General features: G+C 29.7%; 1 protein-coding gene across 5 annotated transcripts in view; it reads right to left on the bottom strand.

Annotated features, from left to right (window-relative positions):
- The window catches only part of LOC141528916 (uncharacterized), a 267,144-nt gene that overhangs the window by 74,815 nt on the left and 169,914 nt on the right, over positions 1 to 22,415 (bottom strand). For 3 of the 5 annotated variants that reach the window (XM_074245205.1, XM_074245207.1, XM_074245206.1), the window contains one exon: positions 12,557 to 12,732. The exons of the other annotated variants lie outside the window; for them this stretch is intronic. In XM_074245205.1, the coding sequence (XP_074101306.1) occupies positions 12,557 to 12,568 (12 nt within the window). In that variant the 5' untranslated portion in view covers positions 12,569 to 12,732. The remainder of the gene's footprint in view (positions 1 to 12,556; positions 12,733 to 22,415) is intronic. 5 annotated transcript variants of the gene reach the window in all.

Genomic DNA, 22,415 nt, shown 5'->3' with positions numbered 1-22,415 from the left:
TAATACTTTCATCTCATAGATGCAATGTTGATAGATGTACTCGTAGAGTCCTATAAATAGAAAACGCATTACGCGTCGGTAAATTACGATAAAATCTAAAACGCCCGTTATTCCTCATATTAGATTTATAATTTTTCAATAAAATTATTATCCACAGAACGAAAATAATTTAACAGGACTTGGAGAACAGCGGATAAAAATTTATGAGATAATGTGCAATTACTCAGAACGGCGGGGGGAATTCAACTTAATTAACCCCCGATCAGAAGCTAATTGCCGCGACTAGGAAGCGAGTAGCCGATTACCATCGTGATTCGCTCGCAGTGGTTGCTGAACTACGAAGTAACATCCATCCAGAAGGGACGTGTACTTTAGAGTAAGTGAACATCTGAGCTAGTATGAGGCTTATCCCCGATTACGATCCCCGTGAGCAATGTCAGTTTGTGGTTGTGGTCAATCCACGGAACACCGTGAAACTATAACCGAGAAAATATACCAGGAAAAGAAGAAAGAAGAAGACTCTCTCGATAGATTAACTGAGGACCAGATATGGACAAAGATACAGATATAGATGCATCGTTATATACGCGTTTATCGCACAAACACACACTAGTCACTAGTATGTGTACACTCATCGCGAGTACGGTATCAGATGAATTAGATGCCCGCAACATCATCGCATTTATCCGTTATCCTTTACGCTGGATCTCGCGGATAGAAGACCTATCGTATATAGTAGAAAAGAGAAGAGAAGAGAAGGTTTACGAGCAACAGGACGTTTCTCATGCTCATCATATCATACGATGGCTTTATAGGTCAATAGTTGGGTGATAAAATCATTCGAAGTAGCATCCAGATTGACTACCATCCAAGCAGATATCTCATTCCGATCATAAAATTAAACGGAAGGTGTAATGAGTTGACAGAGAAATAAACAAATACTAGGCTATTAAAAGTAACTATTAAGATTCGTTGATTTTTTTTTGTGTTAGACAATATTGTTTTAATCAATGTTTAAAAGTAGTACAAATTCATCTGGTAGAAAAATTAACTTAATGTAAAAAAAGAACTCCAATAACAAAAATTAAGTTGATTAAAGATAAAAAAATTTTAATTAAGATCATTTTGAAGAGCTTAAGCGTCTTAATTTAAGTGAAAAAATTCTTGAATTGAGAAATTTTTCTTGATTCAGATAAATTTTACTTGATTCAATACAATAACTCTTCGAAATGATTTTTTTGGTTTAAATATTTTCTTTTAAGGACGTTCATAGACAAGAAAAAGACACCAATAGGTCATGGCTATTGGTTTCTTTCTCAACTTCGAAAATTTTTTATAAAAAATTCAAAACCGCTTGTTTATGTTTTTTTTTTTTAAAAAATAATTGATATATCTTCAATTAATGATTCTCAGTTTTTTAAAACAATCCTAAAAAAAATATGATTGATATTTAATAAAACGTTCGCTTAAACATCGGTCAGCATAGGGTTTGTATGTAAAATATCTCAATTTTAAATACTAATATTTCAAAATTTAGTGCCGCAAGGACTATTTAAAAAAATTCCTGTGTATAGAGGATACTTATGAGAATAAGTATTCAAAATTTCAAAAAAATTTAAAGAAACGGTTTTTTCTTGGAACGTCCTTAAATCAAGTAAATTTTGTTTTAGTGTTATGGTTTAAAATTTTCTCACTTGAATTAAGTTATTTTTTTTTCAGAGTGCTGAAAATAACTAATGTTATAATTTTTGTGATTTAATATAAATTTTAAGAATTTTAATTTTGTAATTACATTATTCAACTTGATCATTATTTGAAATGATCATATTTTAGTGCCCTTTTTATCACTTCAAATTAAAATTATGTGTAAAAAAAAACATTTTCAAACTTTGAAACGTTCACCAACGGAATTTATCAAGATTTACATTTATAAAATTATTAATACTGTAATGTGGCCAAAAATAGTACTTATATAGAATATTATAGGGGAATTATGTAAAGAGATACCCTATATATAAAATTTATCATAAATAAAATGATTGAATTAATAAAAATGGAAATTCACTTTAATCTTACTCCCTGTTCAAAACCATCCATCAATTCAAATTCAAAGATACAATAGTATATTCACTATTAAATAAAAAAAAAAAAAAAAAAAAAAACATTTTAACTTTTTTGACTAACATCCGGCAAAGTATAATAAAAATAATAAAAAAAACAAATCACAAAAAGACAAAGAGTTGCCGGTTAGACTTTAAACAATCAATATGGCATTAGATGACTCATCATTCGAGTCTGAGTGGTGAGCAAGCAAGAAAGAAAAACCCGGTGATTATTCGAGGGTTGAATATATTCGGTAGTGTTGTAATAGGCACCCTTGAGACTGTAGGCAGGGCCCTATCCACGGTTCCTTGATATTGAGTATGAGCGCGAAGAGGCGGAGGCCCTGTGGGATACCAACTACATTAGAGCTCAATTCTCTATTGTATTGAGAGCAAACTCAGGGGCTAGATCTATAATATAAGAGTTTTCGCTTCCTCCTCCCAGCTTACGAATATATACCATACCTATCTGAAATGAACCTGATATTTGAACTTTAAATAAAAGAATAAGTTGAGATATCCGAGAGCTAAGAGCCCCGAGAACAACTAAAACCAACTTTTATTTCCCTCCGAATATTGAGAATCTACTTCACTCTATTTTACGATCAAACCAATCTATTTGCACACCTCGGATCACCTTCCAATAAATCCATCTAATCTAGAACTCCTTGGCTTTAGACTCTCTGTTATCTTTCTCCCCAAAGATCGTGTCAAAATGTCTGTCCAGAATTGAACATTTTCTCAGATAAGCAATTTTACTTTTACACGCCTCATAGTGCGAAACATTAGATCGAAAAAGTTTTCTCGCCTTCATTCAATAATTACTTTTATTTTTATAATTTTAAAATAATTTGAATACTGTCAAACAGAAAATTCAATCAAAATTAATTCTACAATTTTTAAAAAATTATTTAATGTAATAGAAACGAAAAAACTATTAAAATATTGAACGAATTACCGTCGGAACTAGTTCACTGATAGAAAAACAATCTTGATTCAAGAAATTTTTTTTCTTCAAAATTTGAACTCTTGAAACTAAATATAGATATATTTCTTTCAAGAATTTTTGTCTCTTGGTTCAAGATAGGCGATAACATTGATTCAAGATGTTACCGACTTATGTTAAGAATGGCTTTTTTTTGAGTCATTAATTTACTTATTTCCAAGAAATAATTTTTTTTCGGTATAACAATTAAAGACTATTTAGTTTTTGAAATATACTTTGATGAATTATTTTAAGTTTTTTAAACGATAATGTTATTTTGGTTGAAAAACTAAATGTATCGATTGAAGATAATATAGCTCTCAAGCCAAGAAAATCTAAATTAAGACAAGAAATTCTTAAAGCAAAATAATCATTTGTCTTCCAAAATAAATTCTTAGATCAAGAAAATATCTCTTGAGTCAACATAAATTTTCTATCAGTGTTGCATTAGAGTTATACGATTGATTTCAAATCAGCGTGCTACATAATTTATTTGTTGATAAAGATAAGTTTTTGAGAGTCAATATTTTACAACTTTACAGTTTTATACTATTATAAAATGTCATATTAAATTATTATACTAATATGTACTGCATCTCACCCACTATGTATTTTATATTTACATATTTACGACCCTTGAAGAACACTTGTTCTAGGGCAGTTAAACTTAATAAATAAATAAAATAAACTACCAAATCGATCTTTTAAGTTCTTTTTTTCAAAGGCTATGTAGCTCGATGTCGTTTAATTATAATTAATGAAAAACTATACTGATATTTTCGTTATAATTATACATAAAATATTCACGATAAATTTTGTTCTTAATTCTTCTTGAAATATAAATTACCTAAAATAATTAACAATAGTTAATTTCTTTTTTTCAACTTTTTCAATCATCAATATGATATATTTTTTATAAAAATTTGTTGAATTTCTCTGAGCAAAAATTGAATCTTATTTTACAAATTATTTTATTTTAGTATTTCACTCTATGCTTCGATTTTATGTTTAAGGAAAATTAATATTTAGTTGAAAAATATTTTCGAAAGGAAAAAGTAAATCCTACCTCCGTTTTATGACCTCGGATAGTTGGGTCACACAAAGGAGTCTTTTACTTTTCGGAGTTGTACATATATTTTAGTAAAAAATCTGTAATTTTACGATTCTTAAAGAGAGGCTTAAGCCTCATTGTAAATGTTTCCTATTAGTTGTTAAGTTAGTACAAATCGATTCTTTCAAGCGTAAGGATGCTTCTTGAAATAAAGACTAAATATATGAATGTTAACCACTGTGTATTTTTTTTTATACATATTAAACCTAATAATCACGATTACCTATCCGTAACTTCCAACAAAATTTAATATAAATCGTGCACTTTTGTATATTCCAAACTTTTACATAAAATTAAAAACTCAATGTTTTTTTTCTTAAATTTTTTTCTTCTGACGCTCAAATAGAGTGATCGCAACCTTGGCATCAGGTTGATCGTCTTCAAATAAAGGATTCTGAATAATAAAATAAATTACAGTCCCCAGAAGACGTTGCACTTGGCTCAAGCGATTAAAAAATAACAGAGGAATATACACAGGCGATTAGCATCTGCCATTAGCTGGTGGAGCTGTCTGACGTCGAAAGAACGACACGAGTCAGTTTAATATTCGAGGAATATTTTTTGCATATGCATGTAAATAAGCTCATACCAAACACATACAACAACAACAACGGTGATGGTGATGGGTGATGTGATGTACGCATTCACTTACATATTATATGTGGCTCCTCCTCGTCCTACGCGTTTGCATAAACGAAGCATCTGAATTCCCATGTCAACCGAATAAAACGCTAAACGTTATACCTAACCAAGACTGAGTTGAGAGTAGAGAGCCAAGATTGTTTATGTATGCATCCATGTATGTTCGCATATGTGAACATACATGTTTAGTTCTGTGCTACGGATATTGTGTGCTACAGAATATACTGTGTAACGTATAACAGTACAACAGTAGTAGCGAACATCAGCAGCTTCCAATTTATTTAGGTATTATTCATCACCGCTTTTGTTCTTTTGGTGTCATGTGTTGTCCTCGGACGTGTATTACACACTCTGGACCAACTCTGGAGATAGTATGTCGTATGTAGTTTGTTGTGTTTTCTATGCTATTATATACGCATCAGACGCACACAAAAAAAGGTTAACATAAACTGAAAATATTTCGGTCTTCAAAAATTTGTTTTCGGACTAAATAAGCTTTTTTTTTTAATTCAAGAAATTTTTTTTTAAATTACTAGTGTTAAAAAACTTGAAAAAAAAAAAAAAAAAAAAAAAAAAAAAAAAACTTTTTTTTTTTAATTAAAGCCAAAAGATTTTTCATTCAAACGTACAATAAGTTTGTCAAGTAATTACTTAATTTAATAACATCGATGTTTGAGATTTGAGAATATCAATTTATGACAAACTAAAATAATAATCAATACGCCCAAGACCGGACTCGAACCCTGATTGATCAGTGTTGTGATAAAGGAGTGATACCACTTAGCAATCACAATTAAAGTAAGTTAAATATAGCATTTGTTCCAAGAGATTTAATTTTTTAGTCCGAAATAATTTATGTTTAAATGGAAAAATAAATAAATATTTGTTAAAGAATAATGAAATTTTATTGAATTATTTTAAATTGTTGTATCAAAATGTTCTAATTACAAAAGCAGTTTTCTTGAATCAAAATATTTTTAGCCTTCCTCAAATGTTTTGTAGACAATAACATTGAATTTGATCCAAGATATTTTCGTTTAGTTTTGTATCGTGTAAATGAGTAAAGAGATAATTATACGTAAAAAGATACTGTGATTAATGGAAAACAATACCGGTTGAGGAACAATCCCGTGAATTAGGGCGAGTCTGAGTACCGAGCCGAATCGATTGGCCGAGGCTTCGAACACCATTGTATAGCTTATCGGTACCGTGCTGCCACTTTACAAAACTAAATGCCGGTGAAAAATAGACAGACACGCGGTCGAAACCGTGAAATTCTTGAGCTATTTATTTATCGAGGTGGTGTGCTTGTAATTATATTGTTTTTATTATATCTAGTGGAAAAATTTTTTTTAAATTAAAGATGACTTAGTGGAGGTATATTGTATTTATATTTGTTTAGTTTCCTAGGTATAGAGCTGGCTTGAGGTAGACGTCAGGGTTAAGTTATTTTATCACGTCACGGTTTTATGGTGTGCAATAAACACTCGAAAAATATGTTATGTGTTGGATATTATATATGAAAATAAAATATAAATACTTGATAATGGGATGGGTAAATAGGAAAAAATATTTGTTTTTTATTTTTTGTATTAGAGAGCTGGGTTTTTGATGAGAAAAATTATTCGGGATGTGAAATTGCTTTATTACTCAGGTATGGATTTAAATTTTGAATTATAGGTTTTATTTTACTGTTTTAATGCATATAAAATGTAGAGGCTGAAATTGACGAAAAAAATTTCAGTCAAAATAAAAATTATTCTTCAATATTTTCATTTTGAAATTAATCGTGGAAAAATATTTCTACTTATATGATTTTAATTAAAATTTTAAGAAGTTTAAATAACAAAAAAATTTTGGATAGTTTTGTTTAGATTTTGTAAATAGAAAAAATTTCTTTTCAAAAAATAATTGATTGATAAAAAAAACTATTGGTGTAAATTTTCAAGTTCAATATTTTAATTAAAAAGTAAGTATGTATTAACAAAAAATTAGCCGAAATTTTTTGCTCATCACATTTTATTATCATGACTTGATTAGTGCAATTTTTAATCGACTCGAAAAAACTTGCGAAAAAATTAATTTCTTCCTCTAAATAATCGATCGTAAAAGTTTTAATTAACACTCAGCAATTAAGAAATTTAAATTTAAAAAAAGCTGAGTGAAAATTACACGCCCCAGTAAATTAAAACTCCTTGAAAAAATTAATGGCCCCTCCATTTCTCTTCTATAAAAAATTTTTCTACATAAATACATGGCATGTATAAAAAAAATTATTGAGTCATAATATTTTTCTACTTGAAAAATTATCTATTAAATCAAACTTTTAAAAATGTTATTTCATTTATTAAAATTATCAATAAATTTTTTTTTTACTAGAACAATAATTATAATTATTATTTCTGCTATAAGAAATAATACTTGAAACTAAAAAAAAAATAAATAAATTGTTTCTAAATAAATTAATTTGTCAAAAGTTTCAATAAATTGTCCATAATCATAATTATTACAACGATCAATTTTTTATTCTATTTATTATAAATTCTCCCACAATTTCTCCAAAACCGTTGAAGTGAAGTTAAGGGTTTAAAAGAAATGTTACGAAAAAAGTAAAGCTAACTGAATGAGTATCATCAGCCGGTGGCATGAAATCCGATCCGGTGTTTAAAGCCTTCCATTAAGCAACTATACCACCACAGCGACTAAACATCTATACTATTATTACAACAACAGCAACAACAACATTAAAAGAAGATGAAGAAGAAGAAATGAGGATGCAGATGATAAAGAGAGAAGAGTCTAAGATCCTTGATCCCTCCCTCTGGATTCTCTTGGTTCTTTACTACATTATATTATGTCCGTAGTTTTGAACGAATAAATTTATTTACCCTGTAGATGCCCCTCAACTGGGCATTTATATATTTCTTCCTTTTCACACGAGAATCTCAGCTATTGAAGGTGGTGCGGTGTTTTAAATAAATGTCCACTTGTAAAGAAGCCGCTTGGAGCTGTGTGTAGTGTATAGTATCCTCTTAACACGACTCGAAGTTTAAGACTAAGGAGTTGAGACTAAGGCGGCTTAATTCTCTTATTTTCTATATTCTTACCGGACTACTGGCTACTTTCGCGCTTACAAGTTACACGGCGAGGGAGAATTGCGCTGTAAAAAATCGGAGGGTAAAATAAAAAAAATATATATAAGTATGGTCTAAGGTCTACACAGACTGGACTGTGCGTACATAAATAAATAAATACATATATGTGTAGACAGAATGTAGAGAGAACGGAAGGCGATCCAAAAGGATAACGCGTTTCTTCGTATAGATCGCGACGTAGATTTATCTCTCCCTTTGCTCGTCTTCACCACAGACTACTACACAGTCTACAGCCTCCGAAGATTTCTACAGGTCTTTGGGATTCCAAAATGCCGCAAAAGTTAAGTTGAGGAACGAGGAACCCGATATACACTGCCAGGCGAACAAGTAAAGAGAGCGCCTGCCGAATAATAGTATATTACACACCGAGGGAAGTAAAGTAAGAAATGTCTCAGATCACATGTAATTGTTGGCCGAGGCGAAGCCGAGGTCAACAAACATGTGATCTGAGGCTTTCTTATTTACTTCCCGAGGAGTGTATACTATTTTTTTCCCTGACGAAGGTGTAAAGCGGAAACTTTGTTTAGCGCAGCGGGGCTAAAGTTGACGCTTTACACCCGGAGGAGAAAAAAAGCGTAAATGTAACCAGGGTGAGAACCTTTCGGACACCGACACCAAGTGTGAGAATAAAAAAACATTTCAGACTGGTGACTGTCTTCTGAAATCGGTTTCGATGCCTATCGGAATTCAGAGTAGCTGAGAACAGACCAAGACCAAGACCAAGCTGAATTCACCTTAAGATTTATCAATGCGATGACACTTTAAAGTAATGGGAAAAAAACTAGATTATTTCGAGAATTAATCATTTGAAAGTTAGAACCTTCTGACACTAAGATTTAAGGATGCTTAGTTATCCAAAGCCTCCGGATAAAAATGTTGAAATTTTTCATTTTTTCTCACAATTAATTCGTTTTGAGAATTTATATGTTGAGAGAATTGCTTTAAGTATTTTATAAATTTAAATTAATTTAATGTATAATTGCATTCGCAAAAGACTTTCTCACATTGGGAAAGTAATACGCAAAGTTTATTATTATGTTTTATTATTATGAACAAAAGTTGTTAAATAATCGCTAAGAATATTCAAATTTTCGCGCTAGAAGTTGTAAATAATTTTATTTTAATTATTATATTATATTTTTAAGATTTTATTGATTAAGGATATAATCAGTTAAGATTCGAGCACTAAACCAAATTTCGCTACTTTAATATTGGCTATACGGGAAATGACGTATAAATAAACATGTAAAATTGGAATTTTAATTAGTATAATTTTTGTATTGATTTAAAAAAAATGTTTTCAACGTTAAATATCAATTTTAATAGATAATTGTTGATTTTGAACTATTGAAACAAATACTTTGACTTTTAAAAAGATTTTTTCATTCTAATTTGTATCTTCACGTTAAAAATAAATTAAAAACTAGGAGAATAGAATTTTAAATTATTCAATTGACTGTTAAATTAATATTATCAAATGAATAGAAAAATAAAACTGGTAATAAAGAAATTTAGCGTACAGTTGGAGGTAAAAATATATTTCTTGTTCCCCTTTATTCCGTGAAAATGTTTGTACATATTTAACCTCAGTTTCCACGCTAGGAATGAAATTCATAAATAATAACACGCGAATCAGAGTATAATATTGTAGAGTGTAGTACTGATGGCACAGAAAGAGTTAACTCGTTTATATGTGTATTGTAAGAAGCCCTAGCACAGAAACACGGATCGGCGCGGGGTAGAGACTACAGAGGGTACGGGGGATCTCATTTACAGTACAAATTAGTTGTAGGCCAGTCTGCTCCGACCGCTTAATAGCCTTAAAGCACGCAAAGAGGTTAGGTTTAATGAAGACCGCGCGTTATCCGTGACGAAGACCGCGGCAACCCGCGTGGTTTTAGTACACACGCGGAAGAACCCTAAGCTGCGTTTATATTATATGCCGTACAGCTGAATGCAACAACCAACAACCAACAACTGACCTCTCTTTCTCTCTCTTTCTCTCTTTCTTCCTCGTCAGTCTCTGTTCTTCGTTTTCTTCATATCAGCTGAAGCTTTAGCACAACCTGACTTTCGCGGACAAGGAGAGAATGACCAAGAGCCATCGGACATTGGAGAATGAACAAGCCGGTAGAGTTGAGTCTATACTCACAGAACATATATAGAGGAAAGTAAAAATGTGCATACTGTTATAAACTTAGGACCTGAATGCAAGTTAAACGAAGATTTATGCCACGACGCGTAAATATAAACAACAATATGCAATCTTAGTCTCATTGTCCGACACGTACCGACGGAGCCGCGTTATGCGTTATTATCCTGAGCTAATACGCGTGACCGAATCATTCACCGATGCATTTAGCTGAAATTGTTTTGGGAAATTTTTATACACGCTGACAATAAAATACCAACGAGTGAAAATTAGATTTTTTATGGTACTAAGTATGAATACGGATATTAAACTTTTCATTATTTTTTTTTTTTTAATTTTAAATATTAAAAATTTTCAATAAACTTTTTTTCAAATTTTTAAATACATAAAAAGAAACTAGAAATTTTTTCGAATTTTTAACTTTCAAAAGCAACGAATTTGTGAAACGAATTTTAATTCAAAAAATGTTTCCTCTTTTTTTCTTAATATTAACTTAAAATCAAAGTTCAAGAAAAAAATGAACGTACATTAAAAGAGGAATTTTAATAATTTTTTTTTTAAATCTCAATATTTTTGTACTGTCACGAAAAACAATTATTCATAATTTCCGCAAAACAATTGTAACAAAACTAGCACACCTTTGCGCTCTGTTTTTTCGCACGCACTAATTACTAATACAATCACCGAGCTCTGAAAAATATGAATACAAAATAAGCAAACACTTAGTTTTTAATTTATTCCAATATATATGAATTTAATTGTAAGAAAAGTAATCTGAAAAATACCGTAAAAGAAACTTTTCAATAGATTCCACCGCATTTTTCCATATAATTATATTTTTATAACAAAAAAAATCACCTGCTGCTTTCACACTCATTAATACACACAATACCTCAGAAAAAGATTTTTCATGACTGTTATGTCCTACAAGCTCATGAATTTTTAAAATTGGCCTCACTCCAATTTTCCATAGAAAATTTAAAAATAAAAAAAAAATTCTTTACCAACAAACCGGTTATTACTTATAAATTTAAATATTTTCGCGCCATTTGTATTCACCTCAAGCGTAAGAGAACTGAAGAATTTATTATTACCGTATTTTTAATAAATTTTTCCGACACATAACCTGTCACAATTGTTATTTTTGTCTCGCTTTTTTAAAAAATACTTAAACCTTCTACTTTTTCAATTCTCAACTAAAAAAATCTCGATGAATGTGACATGCTATAAATTAGCAGCATTTAAGAATTTCAAGTAGTAATTCATAAAATTATCATTTTAAATGACACCTGATAATTTTAACAAGTAAATTACAACAAAAAAATTCCACATGTAGTAATAATAAAAATCTACGATGGACATTTTTTAACTATTTTATCGGTATTTAATTATTTAATTTAAGAAAAAATCAAAATTAGGTCAGTATAATTTTTTCTATTACGTAAACTTTAAATGAAAGAATTAATATTAATTTTCATTTAACAATTGCTGTTTTTCATTATAAATAAATTTGTATTAAAAAAAAATATTTAAAAAAATGCCACATAATTTTTTTTTTAATTTCTACATGTGAAATTTTTATTCAATTTTGTTACTGCACAGAAAAAAAGAATTTCTTGTGCCCAGAAAATGTTGAGAAAAACCAAAGTTATTCGGGACCAAAGATAAATTTTCTTGGCTCAAGAAATTCTATTTTTCTATGGAATAATTAATTCTTTAAAAAAATCTTAAAAATTAGCAGAAACTTGACAATCTTTTGATTTTGCTTGAAAAATAAACTAGGCATAGAAAATTATTTATAAAAATGTCATTTATAATTTTTTAGAGCTTCTAAAGATGAAATTTTTCAATAAAATTTTCTTGCTATAATTTGTTTGTTAAAAAAATTCTAAAAATGATCAGATGTCTCTCAATTTCAGTATCATTAATAGTAGTCTCATAAAAGCCTTTGAAATAATAATTGAATTCAGCGTCATTACTATTAACAGATACCTGACAATTTTTAAGATTTTTTGAAAGAATGAATTATTGCATAGAAAAATAAAATTTCTTGAGCCAAAAAAGCGGATTAATAACTCTGAAAATCTAGCTCAAAAAATGATGTCGTACATCCTTAAACTTAACTCAGGTATTACAAACGACGATTGAGGTCTGAATTGCACTTAATACCCCAGTGGTGTTATTCTCGCAGCGAGGTATAATATCACGGTGTCAATAACTTGTTTAAAAGAAACGCGCCTTCTCATTGACCGTATAATAGCCAAGAAAATTGGCAGGTGGCAGAGACCTAGCAATTACAAAAAGACGAGCGAGGTATCATCACATTTACAAAAATTCATCATCATTACATTACATTACCATTACCATTACCATTATTTCGATAAATACATGCAAACAAAAAGTACTTACACTCATGTTCATGCTGTTTTCCCTTTCCTCGATGGGGGAGGTTTTAATCCGTCTGGTTTCAGTGGATGCTCCGACGGCTTTCTTGGTATGAGTTCCCGTGCGAAAACGACCAGGATACACGCGATCTCATATGTGTAATGTGTAACGCGTAACTCACTTATTCCTTTCTTATTCCTCTGAAAATTTTTATTACTTAATTAATATCATAAACAATAATTTACAACATTAAAACCATTTGAGGAATTTTATAATTTCAACAACAACAACACAACGACAACAACAATAACACTTGTCATTGCGATTGCGCACTTTTATTTTTTAACAGCAACCAACTCCCGGGTTGACGATAACGATAACAATTGATAATTTTTTTCAATTGTCGCTTTTATTATCTTGATTTTCATTGTGTGAAAATCACACGCACAAAACACATAGATGCAAAAAAAAAAACTTTTTTTTATTTTATTGCCACCCGGCTTTTAAATCATTTCAGTGAACCGGAATTATTAATAAAACACACTGAGTAAAAAACGTTGGTATCCTTTTTTTTATTTTAATTTTTTTTTTGTAAAAATATTTGATAATTTAATATTTTACTTAAAAAAAAACAAACTCACTTAATATACATCCAATTCACCGAATTAACTACCGGATTAGAACAAAAAACTTATTTACATTGCGTTTTTTCTCAAAAATTGCTAAAACAAAATGGCGGCCATTGTAACTCACTTAAAAAAAATTTTAAAATTACAAAAAACTGATAGATAAATTAAAAAACACTTGAGAGTCAAGATCGAGCGGCCACACGCAGTCTTTCGTCTTATTCTCTAGTTCTCCACTTTTGAACAAATTAAAAAAAAAAAACAAATGAAAATTCAAATTTCCGACTAGTTACGTTTTATTAAAATTATTAAATTATTTATTTTTTATCAGTACGATAGTTGTAAGTGATAAAATATAAACACAAATAGGAGCGTTTGTCATAATAAGCGGGATATTACGAACGACGAAACACTCGGCACGCCGGTCGGAGACGCACTGACTCTCGCGGCAAGCGATCAGAAGTTGAGTTGAGTCGGGTCTTGGTAAGCAAAGCGAACTTTCGAAGAGTGGGGTGGAGGATGTGTGCGTAAAGGGACATATAAACACGTGTACCGAGGGATAATTTAATATAAATGTGAGCAAGGGCTTTATTGCTCTGGCTTTACATCAAAAGATGTTATATAATCTATAATGTAATATTAAATGTTATGTGTAATGTAATGTAATGTAGTGGTGAAGCGTTTTCGGAATCTCGTGTTATAATCTTATTTTCAAGGTCCACTTACTCTGCTAACGCTAATGCTACCCTTGTTAACAATGGATTACTTACCAGTGGTTTCGCTTTAATTTTGTTGAATTAACTAACTTTTTGTGAAAATAATTGATCTTGTTAATAATTCTATGGGTTCTGTAATAAGCGTGAAGAAGTTTTTGTTGGGAGTCAAAAGATTTGATCATTTTGGAGTTTATTTTTATTTTATCATGTCAGAGTTTATTTTTTTATCCAGAAATTTTTGGAGATCTAAATAGATAAATTTAATTTGAATATTTTTACAAATGTTAATAATATTTTTTTTTCTAATAATATGCCAAAGATTGTTTGAATTTATTATGAAGGGAATTGTCTAAACTTCAAAATTTTTTAGAGCTTGAAATAAATTATACAATTCAAAAATACTTTAAAATTTGATAAAAAAATTTTAAACAAGTTTGAATGAATTAAAATTTAAAAAAATTTTTGAAATCGTGACAAATATTTCAAATAATTTTAAACAAAAAAAAAAAACTTGAAATTTTTAGAACTTCTTGAAGTTTTTCATAGAAAATTGAAGAAAAATGTTTGAAAATTTGGTACAAATAGAGTTTTCTAAACATTCAAATTTTTTGGTGCTTGAAATAACTTAGTCTTTAAATTATTTTTTGTTATACTCGTTCTAAAAGTTCAACTTTTGAGCACTGGATTGCGTCCGTAAAAGGACTCTTTTCTAGAGACTCTACCATAACGTCTTTTTTTCACGGCCTAGGCCGTAAAGTTTTATCCCCTCTTTTTTTTTATAAACTTTTCGAGTACACCCAGACGAAATTGAGAGAGATTGTAAAAAAAAAAAAAAAGTCACCTTCTAGTGTACCGATCAATGATTTTGAGTAAATTTTAAACAGTTACTATTTAGTAGCGCTAATTATTTCTCTGCTGGCAGTTTATTGTGAAGCGGACTTAATGTTAATAAAATAACAACCACGACGTAAATAAATATTAATAATAAGATAATTAATATGAAATAAAGTTTTCTTGCCCTTGTGAAACTTCATAAAATTTAAATATGTCATTGTTTGCCTCCTATCCCTCAAAAGTTAAATTTATGGAGCGATAATATCTATTTAATCTTTCGATTTTGATAACTCTTTTAAACCACTTTTTATTCATAAAATATTAATAAGTCGTTACTTGAACTAATGAATATTGACTTAAATGTCAAGAACTAATATATTAATACCAAGATGCATTTTAATAAAGATATCGAGTTACACATGCCATAAGGGCGTAAAACGATTACATACTCTTATGGCATTCAAAAACTACGAGGGCGTAAAAAAATTTTTTTTGGATAATTATAACTTTGAAGCGTGGAAATAAAAAAGTAAAATTGCTTTTATTTAACATAAGTTTATATCACTCAAATTTTTTAAATTTCAAATTTAACATTTTTTTGTTCGTAAAATAATATGTTCATTTCATTTTTTAATTACATAAATTAAAATAATAGAGATATTATTTTACATAAAAATAGAGAGGATAATAACATATTTATTTTTTGTAATTTATCAATTAATTTTTTTCCATCTAAAAGCTTCACTGATAAAAAGTTTATAGGAATTATATTTTTTAAATGTTGGAAACTCGGAAAATCGGAAATAATTAGAAATATTGTGTTATATAGCATTTTTAAAAGTATTATTTAGCTTTGAGGCATCAGAGTTTTTTCAACGGAAGACTTTTATTCGAAATCGGATGAATTTGTCTGTTAATGACAGAATTTGTGCTCGGAATAAAAGAGAATTTATATAGGACAAAAGGAGAATAAAGCATCCTACTATTATTATTCCCTTTGTATAAAGTTGGTTACTCGTAAAGTTGGTTGTTAGCTACTGCATTGTCGGGCTTTATTTAACTCCTGTTCTGATTGGTTTCAATTTCATGTCGTCATGTTGTTTAATTTGGATTGAAGCAACTAACTTTGTGAAAATATGGAGATTAATTGAAATTGATTTTATCGAATGACATTCTTTAAATTCTCACAGATTTATATTATAAATTATAAGTATATAACAAGAAGGGTTTAGAAGATTAAATTTATTTTTATCCTCATAAAAGTTTTTAGTTACAATAATTTCGTCAAAAAAAGCTTACATCAAAAATAGACCAAGGAAAAGGATCAGATAAATTACTTCGAGTGCATAGCCAAATATCATTGAAAGTAAAAGTACACGAAAAGAACAAGATGACACTGGATATCATCCCAGATTACACTGAGTGAAAAAAAATTTCAGATAGTAGCTAATATAATCCAGATTATAATGAGTATAATCCAAATTACAATGACTATAATCTAGATATCATCCAGTATAATCTGGATTATACTAGTTACTATCTGAAAATTTTTTTCACCACAATATCACTGAGTATCATCTGGGATGATATCGAGTGTCATCTTGTTCTTTCCGTGTATAGAAACAAAATTACGTGCTTTTTTTTTTAATAATTATAATCATAAAAAAAAATTGTTCGATACATATTTGAAAGTTTTCTTTAGACTTGATTTTATACACCAAAATATATCTGAAATTCCAGGTGAAGTCAATGGAAACTTTTTTCCTTTTTTTACCTCACTCAAATCGTTTTTGAGAAAAAAAAAAAATTTTTTTTCCGTAATCGAAAAAAAGTTAAAGATTTTTGGAAAAGAGGATTTCTTAATAATCATAACTTTATCAAAAATTAATTTTTCAATTTTTCAAAAAAAAAATAGGAAAAATCATACCTATCTATCATTAATGATTGTTTTTACTTAGAGAAAAAAAAAACAAAAATTTTTCGATAGTTGTAATTTTTGATTCTTCAAATCTTTCTATACGAAACTTTGCTAAATAAATAATTGTAACTTATTAAATAAATTATTTATTTATTCTTATCCTGAAATGGAAAATTAATTGAATTCGGGAGAAAAATTCTTGAACAAAAAAAATCATTCAGAAGTTTAATTTAATTTTACTTAATTAAACTAAAAAAAAATTTATAATTAAAGAATTTTTCGTCTTAAATCAAGAAGACGAAACTCGTCAAAATAATTTTCTCAGTTCAAGAATGTTTCTCTTAAATCAATTTTATTTTTGTAAAAAAAAATTTACTTTTAATCGTTCCAGTTTTTCCAACTTCCTTCCTTTATATCTAAATTCAACGAAACGTTTGCAAGATTACGACTTTAATTTAATAAAATTATTCATTAAATTCCACAACAAGTTTACTAACTACTAACTCAGATCAATATTCACTCAGCAAAAGTAACTTTTTAACTTCCCGCTAAGAAAATCAAAGATTTTCAAAAATCAGGAAATTATTGCTTTCCCCCCAATTTTGCGAAAATTATTTTATGAATTTATAAATATTTATTTTAATTCGTGTAATTAATTTGTGCTCAATCACATGTTATTTTATCCCTATCAATAGATAAATCATTCATTGCACGGTTTACAAGCGAAGCGGATAAGGTTGTGCTCTACAATCGCCTTACAAAAATCAAGCGATTTTTTTTCTTAAATTTTGTTTTTCACAATTTTCTAGGTTACTTTTGAATAATTAAACGAAAAAATCAACGCACTTTTTTTTAAATTTTCTTTGGCATAATTTATTCGTTAAAAGAATTTTGAAATATCTGCTAAATTTATTTCAATTAAAAAAATTGCAATTTTTATTTTTTAAAAATTCGAAACGTCAATTTTTTTTTTAACATTTATAATTAATTTGATTCCAAAAACTCATCAGCTTTTAAAGTTGAAAACCCGCGTCAATCGCCACCGTTCCGGTCAAAATTGGTTGATTCGTTCGTGAGATATCGTTGTTGAAAAAAAAGGAAAAAAATAATTTTTTCAGAACTTCTATGAAAACTTTTAGTCCGACCAGTTTGCGCTCTGAGATTCTTCAAAGAGCTCAAAAACTGTGTTGAATCCCGTAAACCGCGAGAAAATCGGTTGATTCATTAAAAAGTTATTGCGGTTTGAAAATTCAACAAATAGTGTTCTATGAAACTTCTATCACACTTTTGAGCTCGAAGAGCTTGAAAACAAAATAAGTGATATGTTAAGCGCTTAAGTCTGTAGTTAGCAGGAAGTTACAGGGATGATCTTTAGGGCCAACCGTTTTTCTAATTTTTCTTTCCGAACCACGACATTTATAATCCTGTAAAACTGGCTGCATTCCAATAAGAGCTCTGTCCAAACAAGTTAATTAAGTCATTATAACTCCACCGTAACTCTGTTATAACACAGTAATCGATAATCGCTAATCGATAATCGATAATCGACCTAATGAAACACTTGAATTCATAGCTCTGAGTGCATGCCAATCTCAATCTAATCAATAATTACCGTGAAATTAAACGCATGCTCCATATTGACATTAACTCAATTGGATATCATTAAAATGACTAACACACTTTACATATTCGCCTCTTACAAATAAAATAGAATTTATATGATTTATTACGATATAAAATGTGACTAATAAAAAAAGTGACTAATTTACAACTAACCCACAAAGTTTCGGGGAATTTCGGTGACCAAATAAAATAGATAAGCCGGGTCCGGTATTGTGTCGAGAATTGATTCAGCAGAATCATCAGATCTTTAAGAAGTTTAGCTACTGAATTTAATTTAAAGTCCTGGCACGGCCTCCTGCAGTCTCAGTCTCAGTCTTTGAAGCAGTGTTACGTGTCGTGATAAGAAAAGGAATTAAAAAGTCGCTTCAGAATCAAGATATATATAGATCAAGGTCTATATCTACTGGCTATCGCTAAAGTTAACCGAACCTTTCTCTGTACACCTATACATCAGTAAGAAAATTTTTTTATTCAAGGTGCATCTACACCCGCGATGCAATCGTTGGTTTCCTTTCAGATTATACTCATCCTCATCCTCCGTTTTATTTGTGTACGGCGAAGCTGAGAACGGACGAAGACTGAGAGGATATTCGATTACCCAAGAGAGCTCTCATGTCGACTCCCCGGCCAAGGCGAACATACTGCCCACTAAATTAATTCTCTTTTAATTGTTGCGTTATCGATCGGCAAAGGTTCCAATCTTAATAATAGACCTGCGAGCTCATCCGAATGATGATTAAAGTCAATATTGATTCAACGGTTTATTGCCTCAAACTTATTATTTTGACATGTAAATAATATTCACCTTTTATTTTTGGATTTGTAAATATTAACACCTATTCACACGGTTGGATTATAAATGTTCGAGAATTCACAGAATTTTTTTTTATGTAACGTTAGTCAGAGTAAATTGAAGATAAAAACTTTTTATTTATAACGTTTTAAATTTGAGAAAAAATTCGTTTTTTTTTTTTTTTTTTTTTTTTTTTTTTTTTAAGGAATAAGTAAGTCTAACGTATATATTGTGTAATTATTTAGTTTCACGGTTCACGACTTTTTAATGTATAAAAATGATGTAAAAGAAATATGTGTTGGTTAAAAAAAATGAGGAAAACGGTTGACCCTATATACCATCCCTACAACTTATATTCCCGCTAATTCCATGTCTAAGCACTTAAAATTACACTTATGATGTTTTTGAGCTCTTTGAGCTCAAAAATATAACTTGTGTGTTATTTTGAGCTCTCCGAACTCAAAAATTTAGTTGTTCTCGGCTTTTCTTGAAGAGCTCAAAAGCATAGAACAGCTAAACTCTTTGAGCTCGGAGAGCTCAAAATAATACACAAATCATATTTTTGAGTTTGAAGAGCTCAAAAACGTCGAGAGTATCATTGTAAGCGCTTAGATATGAAATTAACGGGAAGTTGCAGGGATGGCCTAGAACGTCAACCGTTTTACTATTTTTTTTTATATTTTTCGTCAACGATAACTGACGAACGAATTGACCGATTTTGAGCGGCTTAGCAGCGATCGACGTGGTTTTTTTAGGTTAAAAGCTGATTAATTTTTGGAATCGATCTGCAAACTAATTATTATTTTTTTCGAAATTTCTTAAAATTTACTGATTTGAATCAGTCCAAATTGTATTCAAAATCCAAGTTTGGTTAAGCCTTTTCGAATGGCACCAACCACGATGAAATCGGTCAAGCAGTTCAATAGTTATGAGAGGTTTACACACACGATTTTTAAAAAACGGGGTAAAACTAATAACTTTCTGATTTTTGAAAATTTTCAATTTTCTTAACGGGAAGTTAAATTTTTAGATTTTATCAAAAATTTTTACTAGAAATTACGAGACCCACGTTGACATATTTTATTACTGATATTTGGTCAACAATTGATATAAAATTTTTAGTAACACAGATGAGTAAATCTAAAAGTTTTTTTTTACCGAAGTGATTTTGAAGTGAATATGAATTTTGATCTTAATTTTCTCATTTTCAAAATTTCCAAGTCCACATTTTGTAATTTTCAAACGAAAATTTGTAAAAATTTCTATTTATTTTTATTCAATAAAAAAAGCAATGAATTTACGCTATGGAATTTATTATTGTTAATAATATAAATAAAATTTTTCTCTAGAAAGATTAAATCGATTAAAAATCATTCACTTCATAAATTTTTTACATAGTAATATCAACAAAAATTCATCAAGAATAAACGGTAATTATTACATATTTTTAGGTGATTTTTTGAAATTTCGAAATAATAACAGTGCAAAAAAAATTTTTAATTCATGTTTTTTGGAGAAATAAAAATATTTCTTCAATGTACTTAGTCAATTTGCTAATTAGAACTTTTATGTATCCAACGAAAAAATCAACTCCAAAAAATTTTAACCCTAGCTCTGAAATAGTTAAGACACATGAAATTTATTTTAGTTTTCTTTATTTATTACTTTTGTATTCTTAAAAATCTCTTATCTCACAATAATAAATGTCACTTCATCGTTGACCTCAAACCCAATTTAGTCTTTCTCAGTACCCTAATAAATAATCACCTCTATCCGTCAGTTAACAAACAAAGGGACCCGATGATAAAATAATTAATCATAAAATCAAGTGTTTCCAGAAATCCTTTGGGAATGGAAATCGTTTGTCTCTATCTCGGACAAATGGACACCACCGGTCTGGCTTCTCTTTTAGTAGTCTGTTTAGTAACATTGTTGGCGAGCTCTCTGTCCCTCCAAAGGCACTCAAGTCTTTAACTACAACTAGTAAAAGACAACTCCGACTACGTCAACGATGTAATGCAGCTAGCAGTCCCGATTGACCAAGATCGAATAAGAAAGCCCGTACTGGTCTCTGTACTGGTACTTGCTCACTAACTACTACAACCTCAGTTACTACTTTACCTCTACCTCTGCCTCTACTGAGAGTTAACCACTTGTGTGTGCTTTTACAGAGTAAAGCAGAGAGCAATACACAAGACGTGATTGCTGGCCACCCGCGAGAATCTCTAGCCTTGAGGGCCATATAGACTCGCTGCTATGCTTATACTCAACCAAAATAGACCCGTACTGTGTGAGGATAAGAAATCGATTCTCACTGTCGATTTTATGTACACACCACACACACACCACTATTAAATACTTGTACATATATATAACACGTCCTTACCTGTAAACATTTTTTCTCTACTATCGCATACGTGTTCATAATTTCCCTCTATAACTTTATCGTTTTCTTTCTTGGAGCAACTTGACGGCATAAATTTAGTTTTAGGGGAAGGTAAAAAATTTACTCCAGAAATGATATGTTAACAAATTTTTTTGTAATTATTTTCTTAATCATTGATTCACCCTTGAATGAGATAAATGAGAATCTTAAAAAACATTGAAATAGTCCGAACATTTTTGCCATAGGCCAGAAAGTGTTTAACGTGATAATTAAACAAAAAAATCTGGTAATTTTTGATGCCACGGTTACCGGCGTTTTTTTGGAATAAAATTTAATATTGAATCTACAAATAAATATAATATTATTTTTATTGAAAATCTTCTGGAAATATCTATTTTTATAAACGTGAATAATAAATTCACTGATATCGAAAAATCATTTTTTATTTATTAATTTTTTGAACTTCCCACTAAGAAAAATTGAAAATTTTTAAAAATTTAGGAAGTTATTGGTTTTACCCTGTTTTGCGAAAATCAAGTTTTCATCAGATCTCGACATTTTGTGAGGTCCTAGGAAGCTGTCCTGACTATTCCCTCGATGGTGTCCGTGCGGCTGTGTGTGTGTATATGTGTATGCATGTAAACCTCTGGTAACTTTTAAACGGCTGGACCGATCGGATCGAGATAGGTAGTGATCCAAAGAGTATAGTTGCTATCAAATTTCGTGAAAATTTGAATCGATTCCGTTCGCTACATTTTGAGAAATCTCAAAAATAAAATTTAAAAAACATGGTTTTTTTGGATTAAATTCTAAATGGTTCCACCGTTCAATTCCAAAAACTAATCCGCTCTTAAATTTGAAGAATCACGTCGATTGCCACCAGTCCCGTCAAAATCGGTGATTCGTTCGGGAGTTATCGAAAACGAAAAATTTTGAAAAAAGTGTTTTTTTTTTTTACATAACTTCGACATTTCTCTTTGGATCATT

Source organism: Cotesia typhae, unplaced genomic scaffold, assembly GCF_013202065.1.
Source record: "Cotesia typhae breed Kobodo isofemale line unplaced genomic scaffold, CoteBio_Ctyphae contig_44, whole genome shotgun sequence".
NCBI classification, from domain to species: Eukaryota; Metazoa; Arthropoda; class Insecta; order Hymenoptera; family Braconidae; genus Cotesia; species Cotesia typhae.
Note: the sequence above shows the minus strand (reverse complement) of the source record. Positions and strands in the feature narration are given on the sequence as shown.